Below are 14,440 nucleotides of genomic sequence, written 5' to 3'. Positions count from 1 at the left end.
ATTGAAAGAAAGAGAATGGAAAGAGCTGGAGTTCAGATACATGCAGGTACGTTGTGAGGCGGCACTCCTGCCTTTGTTTTTTCCCCTCTCTCAATCTGCCACCTTTCATTATATCACTTGATTAGACCTAATCCTAATGCCTCTAAGGACAGTCCTGATCCTTGCACCTCTGATTTGTATTTACATAATTTAAAAATGAATCATATTTTTTAAATAAATATTTTAAAAAGTAAATCAAATTATTTTACATAGATCAGAATATCTTACTAGAATATTTTATTGTGTCCAGCAAAGATAGCAACATAAAAACTATACTTCTTGAAATGTTTGTTTCTTGTAGCCATGTAGAAATGTATTGTACCTGCATATCTAGAGATTTTTTCCATCACTCTTTCAAAACTACGTTCAAGCTCTTCAAAGTTTGCAGGCATTTATAGTTTAGTTGCAGATTTTGGCTCTCTTAAGTGAAATTTAAGAAAGAAAGAAAGAAGGAAAGAGAAAGAAAGAAAGAAACTTAATTTTATGACACATATTAACACAGTTCACTCCACATCTAAAATACATTGCCTTATGTTTTTTCAGATATGTTTAGTCACTTTATTATTGGAGGCAGCAAAGGAACTACAAATTATGATAGAAACTCCACCATGCTTTGGATAAGCTTTTATTTTTCTCTTTTTGTCTCATTAGGGTTCTTTTTTAGCTTTTGTCATTATAGAAACCAAATGGTTCAGTCTTAAATGTTTGGCACATGCTGAAACTAGGCTAAGAGCCTAAAGCTCTTTAGACTTTTGTGAAATGTTTTTTCCACAAATGGCGCCATTGTAGACTCCTGTCATTGAGTGTCTTCTTTGCACCTTGTATTGGGAATGTCTAAAAAGCTATTTTGAACAGTCAAACGAGATATTAAGATCTCTTTCACTTGACTTAACCATTTTTCATTCTTTCAGATATCAGTCTTTACATCTGTGAAAAAAGAAACTCCAACTTTTTAAATGCAGTAAAACCATCATTCATTGGTTTATTCAGATCATGTGAACACAGAAATCAGGGCTGTTACAATTATTTGTTTTCAAAATTCTTGAAATTCATGAAATCTAACTGCATTACACATCTAACAGAAATACCTAAGAACTAATTACAAATGAGAAGCAGGTGTGACAATTAGGAACCAGAAAACAGAACATAACAGAACATAAAGTAAACTAAATAGAATACACAAGGGATAAACTTTACAACATCAAACAGGAAACAAGATAACACATAGAACTTGGTAAAAACACAGGCCAGAAAGTAAAGACCAGACTACAACATAAATCAAACAAGAACTAAACCAAAACCCACCATCCACGACATACCTGTTGTTTTGCTGCCATCTAATTTAAAGTTTGTTCATATTATTTTCATTCATAGCATCTCAGGTGAGCGTTTTCAGGGGAACTCTACTTTTTAGCTCCTCTTGGCTCTACTGTAATTCTAATCACAATTTTAGTAAAATTCCGACAATTCTGAAAGTGGGACCTATACATTTCTCAGAGCGAATAATTACATTCATAGTTAAATGATGAATGTAATTATTTATATTCTTGTTTTTTTTTTTTTTTTTTTTTTTTTTAGTTCATAGCAATCTTTGTTATTGCTGTTTAACAGCTTTGCTTATTTTAAAAAAACATTTTTCTCATAAAAAAAATTTGGCTCATATGTCTTAATTCAGATTTTTAAGCTTAAATATTTATGCTTGCCAGTAACTTGTGTGTGTGTGTGTGCGTGCATGTGTGTGCGTGTGCACAGTTGGCACTTGCATGTGTAAGTGGCTGCTAGATGGGTCAATTTCGGTCACGAAATATGTGTCTGGGTGAGCATATGGACACAAGGGGTATAGTGTGTATTAATGTTTGTGTGTGTGCGTGTGTGTGTGTGTGTGTGTGTGTGTGTGTGTGGTGCCTGTATTTCTGTGTGTGCAGTGTAAAGGATCTGTGTTCGTGACAGTGACCCACTTTTGGTGTTTTTTGATGAGCCAGATGGGTCACGGCAGCTGGAGCTGAGGAGGCGGATATGGACAAGGGAAAAGAGCAGGATGACTGGGAAGAGCGGGAGGGAAAAGACAGTTGTTTAGAAGGGCTATGAGGTAAAAGAAGAAGAAGACAAAGCGGAGGAAATGGGATGCTAGGAGGAAATGAACATTAGGGAAACAATAAAGAAGGAAATAGAAGGGGAATTACTGTGAAAGGGGAAGAGCTGTCAGTGTAAAAAATGTCCGTCTCCCTCCCCTCCCTCAGTACATGGGACAATGACTGTAGACATTCACACACATACAGACAGTTGAGGAATAAAAGAAAGAGAGAGAGAAAAAAACCCCATAAATTAAATATGTTTCTCATCCTGGCAAGACACAAACCAACCCCACCCTGAAGCCCCTCAGCAGGCAAGAGGTAATAGCCCCCATATGTTTAATTGATGGTGCATAGAGGCATTGTGCAATTAGCATGGACTGTTTAGGGGTTCCAAGCACGAGCACAGTCACACATAACAGCCCATGTATCTGTCAGTGTTTATGTGGATGCCTGCTGGAGGTTCACTCACTGATAATGTACCTGATTCAGTGCTATTTTTTCTTTTTCGTTGCTTTTTATGTTTTCATTAGTTAATTTCTCTTTTTTTTCTTTCTTTTTTTTTTACTTTCATACAGAATATTAGGGCCAACAAAGTTGCACGCACACAAAATATCAATTTTTGCCCCATTTTTGCCCCAAGCCCCATAATTCAACTTGGTTATGAGATAGCAACACACAGCAATATTAAAAAATGTAATCAATTTGAAGCCTCATGCCCTTTATATTTTCTGATTTAAAATATGCATCTGTCAGGTAATTACAGTATTTAACTGTGATTAAGATCTTTTTTTTATTTCTTACTATTATTCATTTTATTTAAAGTAAAAAAAAAAAGTTAATCTTTCAAAATTGTATTGTCTGGGCTATATTTTCAAAGCCAGATAGAATGGACCATGCGCCTGGAACCTAATTATACATTTAAATGTATACTTTTCATTCTGCAAAGCTTGAAAGTTAAATTAGCTACCAACAAGCTAAAATGCCCGCTCTCATTAAAAATGGTACTAATTTTTACTTATTATACTATTGACTTTGAGAGCAAATTTTAGCAGTGGCCCAAAAGCATGCTCCTGTCACAATACTTCAACATATAATCGTGCACTGAAAATAGAAGATGCACAGAACTTTGCAAAACAGAAAGAAATTGATATTTTAATTCTTTAATCAGTTGTGAATAATAGAGGGATTGTATCCTAAAAGATAAGAGTGAGATGGAATATATGCTGTGGAACAAAGAGACAATGTGTAGAAGAGCTGCATCAGCTTCATAAAGGACAGTAAGATTTTCCTCACTCCTCTTTCTAACCTTTTTTCCCATAATTTCCCTTTTATATCCAAACTTCCTTTGTCTCACTCCCTTCTCTAATCCCCTCTCATGTATCTTTCAAAAATATGTGTGTGTGTGGAAGTTGGTGTGTCTGTGTGAGCATGCAAAGGGTTAGGTTTTTGTCATTTTAGTGATAAGTAAATGTGTTGGGGGTCGCCCACTGGAGGCTAACTCAGTCACGGCAGAGCACAATTCACTGGTTATGCAGACATTCTGCCCTTAGGGGGTGTGTGTATATAAGTGTGTTCCAGTGAGAAATTGTAAGCTTCCCTTTGTTTTGGAAGATATGTATGTGAGTAAAATTGCATTTAGATTTGACTGCCTTATTTGAATCTATGAACATGTTTGAAGTTGTATTGCTGTGAATTTAATGTCTCTGTCAGTCTTTGGTGTTTGTATGCTTTTTCTGTCTTTACCTTATGATTGCCTCCGATTTTACCTTTGTATTGGTTTGTTACTGTTTTGTGTTGGGTAGCATGAGTGTAAAAAGGCATGTGTGGATGTCTGTTTGTGTGTGTGTGTGTGTGTGTGTGAGAGAGAGAGAGAGAGAGAGAGAGAAAGAGAGGGGGGTGACTGCATGAAAGACGAGAAATATTTGGGAATGGGGCTCAGGGGATTTTGGTGTTTACTGTGCAGATGTCCTCATGGTTCCTGCAGGCAAAGATATAGCATCCATGATGTTAAAATGATTTCAGGCAGAATTGTGCCAAAGTTAAGGCTTGGTACACACGCACTGTCTGATTTATATTGCCCATGGGTAGCTGTCTATTGGCACCATGCATTCTCCTGCCCTTTACTCTAAACTTAACCCTCACAATAGAATGACTAACCCTAACTACAATCTTTAACCTTATCCTAACCCCAAACCAAGTCTTAACCCTCAAAATTCACTTTCACCCACAGGGACAAAATGACTGTCCCTGCAATTACAGAAGGTCCCCATGAACTGGTGTCCAGTCAGATTTATGTCCTAGTCATGTAGGAGAAACATGTACACACACACATACACACTCAAAAACAAATAATAGTCCTTATTCTCTAGAGTGCATTCTCTGGCAACACAATGTAATACACAGTCATGTTCAGTTTCTTCATCTCTAGCACGTATATACCATCTCCCCTTCCTGTTTGTTGCCTCTGGTCCATTGTTTTCTTCCACATATTTGAAGACATTTTATAGAACCAAAGCCTGGCAAAAAGACATGTAGACTTTTACAAGGTCAAAAAAGTTCAAAATTCCTATGTAGTATTAATCGAAATTTGGTGCTTGCAAAGTTAAGTTGGCATGACTAACCCAGACTGAAGTGAAATAAATATACTGCAAAAATTAACTATCATTTAATTTAAACTAGACTTAGCTGGCCACATGGCAACTAACAATGAACAGATACTCTTAACCAAACTCTAAAATTATTAAAAAGGATGAATTCTGTCATCAGTTTTGCCTGGTGTTAACCAAACCATTGACTAAAACACCTGCAAATAGCACCCTATGGAAATTGGCCTTTAACCTTGTAAAGGAACTACTGCAGTTCTTCTTTGCCTTTTTCATTTTTCTCTCAGCCATGACTGCTATAAGACAGACTCCAGCAGTCTTGAAGACATGAGGCAGACATAATCTGCACCTTTACCTGACATGGGTAGACAACATGCTAACATGTGGTGAGAAGGCAATGTGATGGGTGGACACAGAGTGGGGATAAAGAGACAGAGAGAGGCTTTATGTTGAATCACCTGTCAGTCACTTGTCATGTCATAGGCCCTTCCGGGTGATGCTGTGCGTGTTGTCTGTCTATCTTGCCCACCAGTCTGGTATTGCTCTCTATTTCTCGTTTACCATAATAAGGAAATAAATAAAAGAGAGTGACAAAGCCACATGTAGTCTTACATTTACATTTTTGCCATAATTTTCTATATTTATTAGGCTTACATGACCTCTTGCTCTGAGTGGATGTAAACACACTCTTTTAAATATTTTTTAGCTTCACTGAATTAGGTTTTCATAAAACATAAAGGTAAAGAAAATATACACATACATATTTAAAATGTTCTCAAACCATAAAAGTAGCATGGAGGTTACCTTTTTTATGTTAGCAAATTTGCATTTTTCTGGTTTTCTCTCTTACCTTTTTATAAGACAACACAAAATGCATCAGTCTGTGGTTTTGTGGGCCTGTGGCAAAGTGATGAAGGTCAAAATGAATTTGTTTATACATTTTTCAGTTAAGAAATAGACATGAATGTCTTTAAAAGAGATGTGCTCATTGGGAAAAAGAAGATCTGGTCTAAATGTGCCACTTGTTACAGATTCACCAGCACTGTCAATAGCCTAGATTTCATAGTCTTTTAAGACGAGTGCCTGGCCTTCAGTTTGTATTAAAACAGTTTGTTGGTGAAATGATCGGCTCTTTGTTGTTTTCTCGAGCATTTCAGCTTTCTAAGTTGATTTCACTGTGTTTACGTCATGCATCGGTTTGTTAGGAGCCTTCTGACATGGCAGCCGTCGGCACGTCACCCAAATATCAGCTGCCTGTGTGCTGCACATCAACGTGAAGATGAAAGCTCGAGGGACAGGATCTTTTCCTTCATAAGCCTAAAAGAAATGACAGCTGCTTGGAGAGAGAATGTCGACGTGCACTGAGAAAGAAAAATTATGTAAGAGAAAAACAGACAGGGGAAAGACAACACGTGAAGAAGGGATTAGAGGATTTGTGTTCCTTAGCCTTGAATTGCTGACAGATACAGTAACACAATATTTTTGACAACAACAGTTGAAATGGATTATGATGGATAAAGGGACCTTTAGCTGTCAGTCTAAATCTTCCAGTAGATAAACAATGCATTTACTAAACACAATTCCCAAATAAAAACAAAATATGGATATTAGCATTTTGTTTTTGTTTACACATGTATTCCCTTAATATAATATAAGAATACCAACTTGAAGCTGTATAGATATATTTGTATTATCAATATTGCACTGAATGAATTTTGTTTATTTTTCTTTCAGATGGATCGCAGTGAGACAGTGTGCCGTTACTGTGGTGTAAGCTACCTCATTTTCCATGAGTTTCATCAGCTCCGCACTCAGCTTGATCAGTTAGAGGCCAAGCTCGAGGAGCTAAGAGAGACTGCCCAGAGAGAAAAAGCCCAACGTGAAGCACTGCAGCTGGACAGGCTGGAGTGGGAAAGGACACTTCGTCTGCAGGTGCAGGAAGAAACAGAAGTCAGAGAAAAAGACACCAGAGAGGTGCTTGAAGAAAGGAACCGTGACACTGCGAGAGCTCTGAGAGTCGAATATGAAGCAAGAATTGAGAGTCAGAGGAGCAAACTGGAGAAGGAGTTCCAGAAAACCTGTGAGGAGGGGGAGAGTCAACTTAGAGGAAAGCTGGAAGACTTAGCTGTGGAGAAACTGAGAGTTCAGAGGGAAGAACTGGAGAGGCGGGCTGGGGAGAGAGAGAAAATTCTGAGTGAAACACTTCAGAAGGCCAATAAAAATTTAGAGGAGCTGAGAAAAAACCTTCAACAGCTGGAAGAGAGGTGAGGTTTGTAGGTGTTTGTACTTCATAACCCTGTTGTGAAACCCTGTCGTTAATGCTTGGCTTCATGTGGGCAATTATGTTGTGAGTCATGCTGTTCACACCAAAACACAAAAACTAACTCCCAAACAAATCAAATATTCTACTGGCCCATGTGTTTGTGTGGATCTGAAGCACTTTGCTCAATAATTATACATCTTACTGTAATCTTGTATGACATTTTTCCCCACCTTGGAAACTACTGATTAATCTAGACTCTTCCTGTCTATTGTACAATACTTTTATCCTAAAACTGCTCAATATAAACATTGTCATGGACAGTGTCTGATGTGAAGAAACAGGATTTTTTTGGAGCAGGATTTAGCAAACTTTTCTCTAAATTTATTGGTAAATGGTCCATTTTTGCTCTGTCTAGTGTTATGACACTATTCTACAAGGCTGCATTTTCAATTTGGATCAGTGTTCATAAAGGATGCATGTGGGGGCTGAATCTGTTTTTGATTCAGGATGTGTGGAGGTGTTTGTTGGACACAAGATATGCAATCTCATATTTTATGACTTTACAAGAGTGATTATGGTGGGTTGTTAAATTTGTACCTAAAGAAGTTGCCTTAAGTAACTTAAGCTATTAAGTAAAAGGACGCTGATTGGAAAAACATGCAAATGGACAAATTTAATTCTAGGGCTTATACAGCATTATTATTATTATTATTATTATTATTATTATTATTTCTCCCTGTATACATCTTGATGTAGCAACATTATTTTCACATGTGGACCTCACCATATTGAGAATCTTTGGGATGTGAGAAAAATGTATCTAGTGATCCGGCTCTCCAATCAACAATTTTAGATACTAGTAAAAAATTAGTGCAACTAGGAGAAAATAACTGTTATGACATTGCATAAACTTATCATTTTTTTCTGAGCCAATGCATGCATGCCATCATCAAAGTAAGGGTGGCCCAAAAAACCTTCATAAACTATCAAACTCTGACATTGTGCAGTTACAAAGAAGGAAGCTGAAAGACAGTTGTCCATAACTTAAACGCTGCACCAGATGAACAGTAGGCTCAGACATGTTCCCTGGGTCCTGTGTGTTGCTACACTTGTTACAGCAGCCAGTCAAAAGTTTATACACTCCTTGTCAAAGATGAAACGGTAGGTGTGTCTTAACGTTCCATTAGTGCTGCAGGCATACATCTGAAGTGGACTTTTCTTATTATTGCTTCAGTAAATTCAGCCTAATTGCTGGTTTTCGTGTGTGTGTGTAAATAAGGAATATAATGGTAAACAATGACTATGTTAAGATCCCTGGGCAAGTTAACATCTTGTATGTTGGGAACGTCAGGTGTATTTTTGCAGCTACCTACATTAAGTGACAACACACACGCAAACAAACTTACTTCACCTTACAGTTGTTGGCAATCAAATAACAGGTGTCTGTAAACAAACAGCCATCAAAGGCTAAGTTTAATTTCTTGGAAATATGTGGGAAATGTTTGCACGCTATGACTCATGAGAATGCTATGAATGGCCCAAGCCATCGACTCTTGTTGAAATGCAAAACAGTGACTTCATTTCAAAGGCCTTGTGAACAACATCTGCAGTGTAATACAGTGATTCTCAGTGTACACTACCGTTCAAAAGTTTGGGGTCACTTCCCTATTGAATCCCATGGCAAAGTGACCCCAAAGTTTTGAACGGTAGTGTATACCTACTATAGATAATATTTTTGTGTATTCTGTTATTAGCAAAATATCCAAAGAAAGGTATGTTGTAAATACTTTTTAATTTTATGCTGTGTTTTTGTGTTCATGTCACAGCTGATGCGCTCTTATGCGAAGCTAGCTTTCATGCTGTCCTCCTGTCATAACTGTGCAGTTAACTGGTAAGCCAGTATATTATCTGGCCTAATGTAAGCTGATTATCTCTCTCTGAAGTGTTCAGTCCATCAAAAACACATGCTACAAACCACACAAACAGTGCACACAGTTGTGCTCTGGGGCCTTATGGGCCAAGTGTGATTCAAGAGGTCAGAGTTCTGTTCAGAGATAATGAGGTGTGCCACAGTGATGCGTGAGAGGCCAGTGTGGACTCAAAACAAGAGATTCTTTCTGTCTTTTGCTTTGACCTCTAAACAGTTACATCAGCTATTTGCCAGTACTGTGTTGTAATAATACACTGTCCCTCACACGTGTGCTATTAAACAGTTTAAAAGACACAAAATAGGGGATTGAAAAGGGAACAGAGGGCATGCATGTGGGAGTTGATGATGCTAAAGGCTTGACTAAACGGGAAATGTGTGACTCCTGTTATTATGTGGGATGTTCGTGACTGAGGGCTCTCCCCTTCCCCCTTTGAGCTTACTCCTGAGATTATATAATTTAGCATGAAATAACAACAGATTTTAAAAAAACTAAGTAGTAAATTTTTGTGATAAACAAGCATTCAAGTCTTTCTGGTGCTATTTTGTATTTATCTTATTTTTACGCTTTGTTGTTTTTTCGATGCACATATTTTAATTTTCTTATGTTGACAATCCATTTGTATCTTTCTTTCTATCGGATTTTGTTATTCAATCCTGTGCCACTTCGACAAATTAAGAAACGTGACTGTACACTGTATATGTGTGTGTAGCAGAGAAACCTATATAACAACACACCCTCCCTTACAAACCAGACTCAGTTAAAATGTCACCTGTCAGGCAGTGTGCATGACATAAATGTTTGAGTGTGGGTTTTGTAACAAGTGCATGTTGGATGAAAGCAAGGTGAGAAAGACAGTTATGTGCAGAGTGCATTAAAACCTGATTTTAAAAATGTCACCTGCAAGACAAGTTCAAACACAGCATGAGATATTTTAATCTCCCCAAGAGAAAGAAGCAGGGAGCTGAAGAGAGGAGGGGGGGAATACATGTATCATGTTAACTTCATGTTAGTGACCTGAGTCTGAATCTGTATTTCTGAAATCTTCACAAATGTTCACTGTGACCTCTTTGTTACTGATGCGGTACCTGTGCCAATGCTGTGTCTAGAACCGGTTCCACTCATTTTACAAAATGAAATTATTTTTTAATTTTTGCTTTTCATACTTAATGATTGGAATATGACAGATGACACGCTGTGAATCTGCTTAATTTCCCTCCATTGTATTACACTCAATAGTGTTTGATGAGATTCTTTGTTGAGCTGGGTTTGGTGTAACCGGTATGACCACAACAGCAGAATGAAAACTGACTTAGCAAATTGCAAGAAGTTGATTTAAAGAGAAAGTTCCACTTAAACATTCATGGTACCGAATCAATATTTAAAACTCCTGAGCTTAATAGTTCAGCACATCAGTTTCCATTTGAAGCGAGTTTATCATTAATGGCAAATATCTTTAAAAACGCAGAATTCACACACATGGGTGTTTGAAATATTTCTTAACATTTTAATAATCTGTTATTTAAATAACAAAAACCCTTAAGCACAAATAGAAAGAGGATAAGAAGGTTTTTCATGTTCTATTAGTGGTTTTAAAATTGTGGTCGACAGTAATAGAATAAGGCTTTAAGTTTAAATAGATTTAATTTTCATCCCAAACTTGTTCATCAACCCTAATCTGTGGTTAGAACTGTTTCCACATCGAGTTATTAAACCAGGTCAGACATTTGAGACATCCAGGGCTTGTAATGTTCAGATGGATCACCAATTTGAATTTACAGGAACACTTGTTGCTGGTAACAGAACAAGAAGATGATAAATCAGTGCATAAAAGTATTTAAAAAAAAAGAGGTTGTGTGAATAAAGGGGTACAAGCCACCCCTTTTGAATGAAAAGCTGACAGTAGGGGCAGACACAGCTTTTCTAACTGATAGGTTGAAACATATCATCTATCTTGTGCACATGCTTGTGGCATTAAGAGAAGTGTCTGGGAATTTAATACCCATCAACCCCCACCCATGTAAACCAGTGCCTGAGTGTGTATGCATTTGCTTTTATGTGCATATTTCTGTGCACACGCATGAATGTACTTGTTTACACCTGCAGTGGATATAATCGCTGGTATCCACAGTAACAAAGATAAGACTTGGCCGTTATGATGAACCAATCATTAAAAATGCGTGAGAGCGTACACGCATACACACAAACCCAAGGCTCGATTGTTACAGTGATAAGACGACTCACAGGTGAGATACCAAGAGAGGAACAGAGACAAGTGATGGATGACAAAGGGGCATCCATTTGTAACAAGGAAGTACTCTGAGGCAAATTATGTACTTAGGTGGTTTTATTTCAGGTTCAGGTTTCCACTAGCAACCACACAAACAACACATGTGTTTACAGTCTCACTTCTATGTTTGTGTGTTAGGCAATATGTCATGTCTGTTATATGAACTGGCTTCACAAGCAGCTTGTGAGGTTTTAGGACTGCTTCAACTTTAAGTTCACATTACCACATCAAACAGTCTCACACACTCTCATACACACTCAGATGTGTATTGTAGTAATTGTAATGTTGTTGCCTGTGTATATGTGTCATAATGACACATACACACAGGCTCACACACACAAAATATGGCAAAGCTTATTCGGTAATTACCAATAATGATGTGAAGCAGTAGCATAGCAACACAACACATACAAATTAACTGAAAAACAAGAAGTTGAAAGACAAATGCATTTTATGATCCTTTCAATTAATATGCTTAGAATATCTGTGATATGACATTACTGTATGTGCTCTGTACTTTGTACATATGTGCATGTGTTTTGTTTTGATGATTGCAATCATTGCTATGGCATCCCTGACATGGTTACTGGATAATCTGAAAACAAAATATACACAGACAGGTGTCAAACTATACGAGCCCTCGCCTGTTACACTCAAACCCAACATTTTAAATAAAGGATTACAGTTCATCCACAGGGAATTGACAGATCTAATTAATGTGTTTTAAGTTTTCACTGGAGCATTTAATCAGTGGTTCAAAAGCTCAAAACATGCTTTCATCTTTCTGATTTCAGAAACATTTAAAAGATGAACAAGCACCGTGTCTGATTTTACACACATCTCTCCTTCTGTTTCTATCCTAGCTGTGCTGTAGGTGAATTACGTTCTGTTTGTGCTGTTTTGGTCAAAGTAAAATGTCCTTCCACGCTGTTGATCAAAATGTTCTTTTAAAAGCCCCACATATGAGCAAGACCCAGTGGGCGAACAGATGACACTTTGATCTGAGGAAGCTTTTATGCCACTTCTAGTGATGACAGAAAATACCAGCGCAAGCATGCATATAAATATGCAGCCACATTTATGCTGACATGCACTCATAAGTTAACACTTTGTTCCTGTGTGACATATTCACCCAGACTGCAGTTAAAAGGGCAGCAGCATCAATAAATACAGGCAGCCACATTTAAATATTAGAGCTTAAACCTGTTTTTTTTTTTTTTTTTTGTGTCTAAACAAATGTTGGCAACCACTGTAACTAATGTGCTTCTTAAAAAATAAGGACAAAGTAACTGCTTAATATTGCTGTAAACACTTAAGGAAAACTGTGCAAGCAGTGATACATTGCTAAAAGACAGTGAAGCAAAAAAGATTAATATATTCATCTCAGTATTAGCCCTGTACTAAAACTATTTTAACCTTCAGCCCAAATCTTCTAAAATATGTGCTCAAGTGCAAACCTTCTAAACACTTTGGCACATTCACACGTGAAAAACAAAAAAACATTTGACTTCATAGGTCACGAAAACACTGAGGTGGAGATTAGTGTTGTTTATGTGAGTGCCTGACTGTTCGTGCATGGTGTGGCCTAAATGCGAGTGCATGTGTGTCTGTGTGTGTTTATGACGTGTCCTGATGAGGCGGTTGATTTGGCCTGCTGGTAGGGGGTACTCTAATCTGACATGCACTCACTGGCACTGCACTACCTAGTTATTCCACTGACAGCCACTGCCCTGGGAACAGGAGTTTGAGCTCATACACGCGAAGTGCACACAGTCTCGTCTACAAAACACACCCACACAGAAAAATTCCCCCACACACAAGAAGGATGTGTGCATTTTCACACAAATGCTCAAACCCCTCTTGAGGCAGTGTTCTTTCTGATCTCGCTTTGGGACTGGTGGGGACAGATGGGTGAACAGTGGGAGCCTGGTCTGGCATCATTCGAAAAGCAAAGGCACGCAGGCTCTAAGACACACATTTCACACACATAAACATGATCACAAGCTCGGTCAAAAAAGTGGAAAGCGTACAAACAGACAGGCTAAAAAAATCAGTCTCACATGACCTCAGACACACACACACACACACACAGAAACTGCAGTCACACCACTATTTATTTACTCTTAAACATGCATGCGCAGTCCAGCATGGCCTGTCAATCACACACACACGCACACACACACACACATACACAGGATTATTAGAAGCATGCTTGCTTACTTAACCCATTGCCATCACAGAGTGCTCACAACCACCCTCTACTTCATGTGATGCCCACTCGGTATATCACACAAGGAGAAAAACTTATATTTATTTGACTGTTGCAAAGTAAACATGTTCCATAAATTAAATGAAACAGAAGATGGAGCTTAAGAAAAGAAAAACATAAAATAAATAAATTCAAAATTATGCTAAATGAACTTAGTCAACACTTTATACAAATAAACACCAGTTTTATATAACTTTATATAGTGAACAGCATAATCTTATACTAACATACTAACAGTGTTAAATAAAACATAAAAACTGTAATATTCTAGCATGTGAGGAGTCAAAAAATACTGAGAAAAGAAAACGGGGAAAAATGTAAAATTACAGGAAAGTTAAATAACAAAAATACAGCTTATACCTTTACTTAAACATTGTTTTATTTTGGCTTTTTAATGTGCAATGAAAAAATGTAAGCACTTAAAATATTAATTCAGTTCAGTGCTTGCCTGGGGACTTTAACCTTGGTGTTCCAGCCCTAAATCCACCTCTTTAAATTCTTGGCCAACATGACATGTGTGCCTATTATTTCATATAAAGGTATAAATACATTCACAGGAAAAAAAAAAAAAAAAAAAAAACAACAGCGCATTAATAGTATTAAACTTGAATTTTGCTGTTTAACCATTTTTTCTTAAAATTATAAAATTATACTTCCTTTTTAATTTTATGCATTTTCACTGTAACTGGTGTTTCATGTTATTTCACATTAGATTTGTAGTCTATCCATAATGTGATTGTTATTTCCCTCTTTAAAAATGTTTAAAAAGACAAACAAACAAACAAAAAACCAAACAAACAAAAGAAAAACTTTACAGTGTACCCCAGCCAACACAATTGTCTGTGTACAGATGTACATCTTTTACCTTTCAGAAATACTTAAATGAAAGGCTGGAAGGCCCATTAGTTAGTTGCAGAGCTTTTAGCCTCATTCTGTCAACAAGGCTGCTTTAAAATGTCATTACCTGACCTGG

General features: G+C 37.2%; 1 protein-coding gene across 2 annotated transcripts in view; it reads left to right on the top strand.

The window, feature by feature from the left end:
- Positions 1-14,440, top strand: part of lekr1 (leucine, glutamate and lysine rich 1) — a 76,413-nt gene that overhangs the window by 13,994 nt on the left and 47,979 nt on the right. For both annotated transcript variants that reach the window (XM_041995444.1, XM_041995445.1), the window contains one exon: positions 6,452-6,981. In XM_041995444.1, the coding sequence (XP_041851378.1) occupies positions 6,452-6,981 (530 nt within the window). The remainder of the gene's footprint in view (positions 1-6,451; positions 6,982-14,440) is intronic.

The sequence above is a fragment of the Melanotaenia boesemani genome, chromosome 9 (genome assembly GCF_017639745.1).
Source record: "Melanotaenia boesemani isolate fMelBoe1 chromosome 9, fMelBoe1.pri, whole genome shotgun sequence".
Lineage (NCBI taxonomy): Eukaryota > Metazoa > Chordata > Actinopteri > Atheriniformes > Melanotaeniidae > Melanotaenia > Melanotaenia boesemani.
This window is presented reverse-complemented; position numbering and strand designations above follow the sequence as displayed.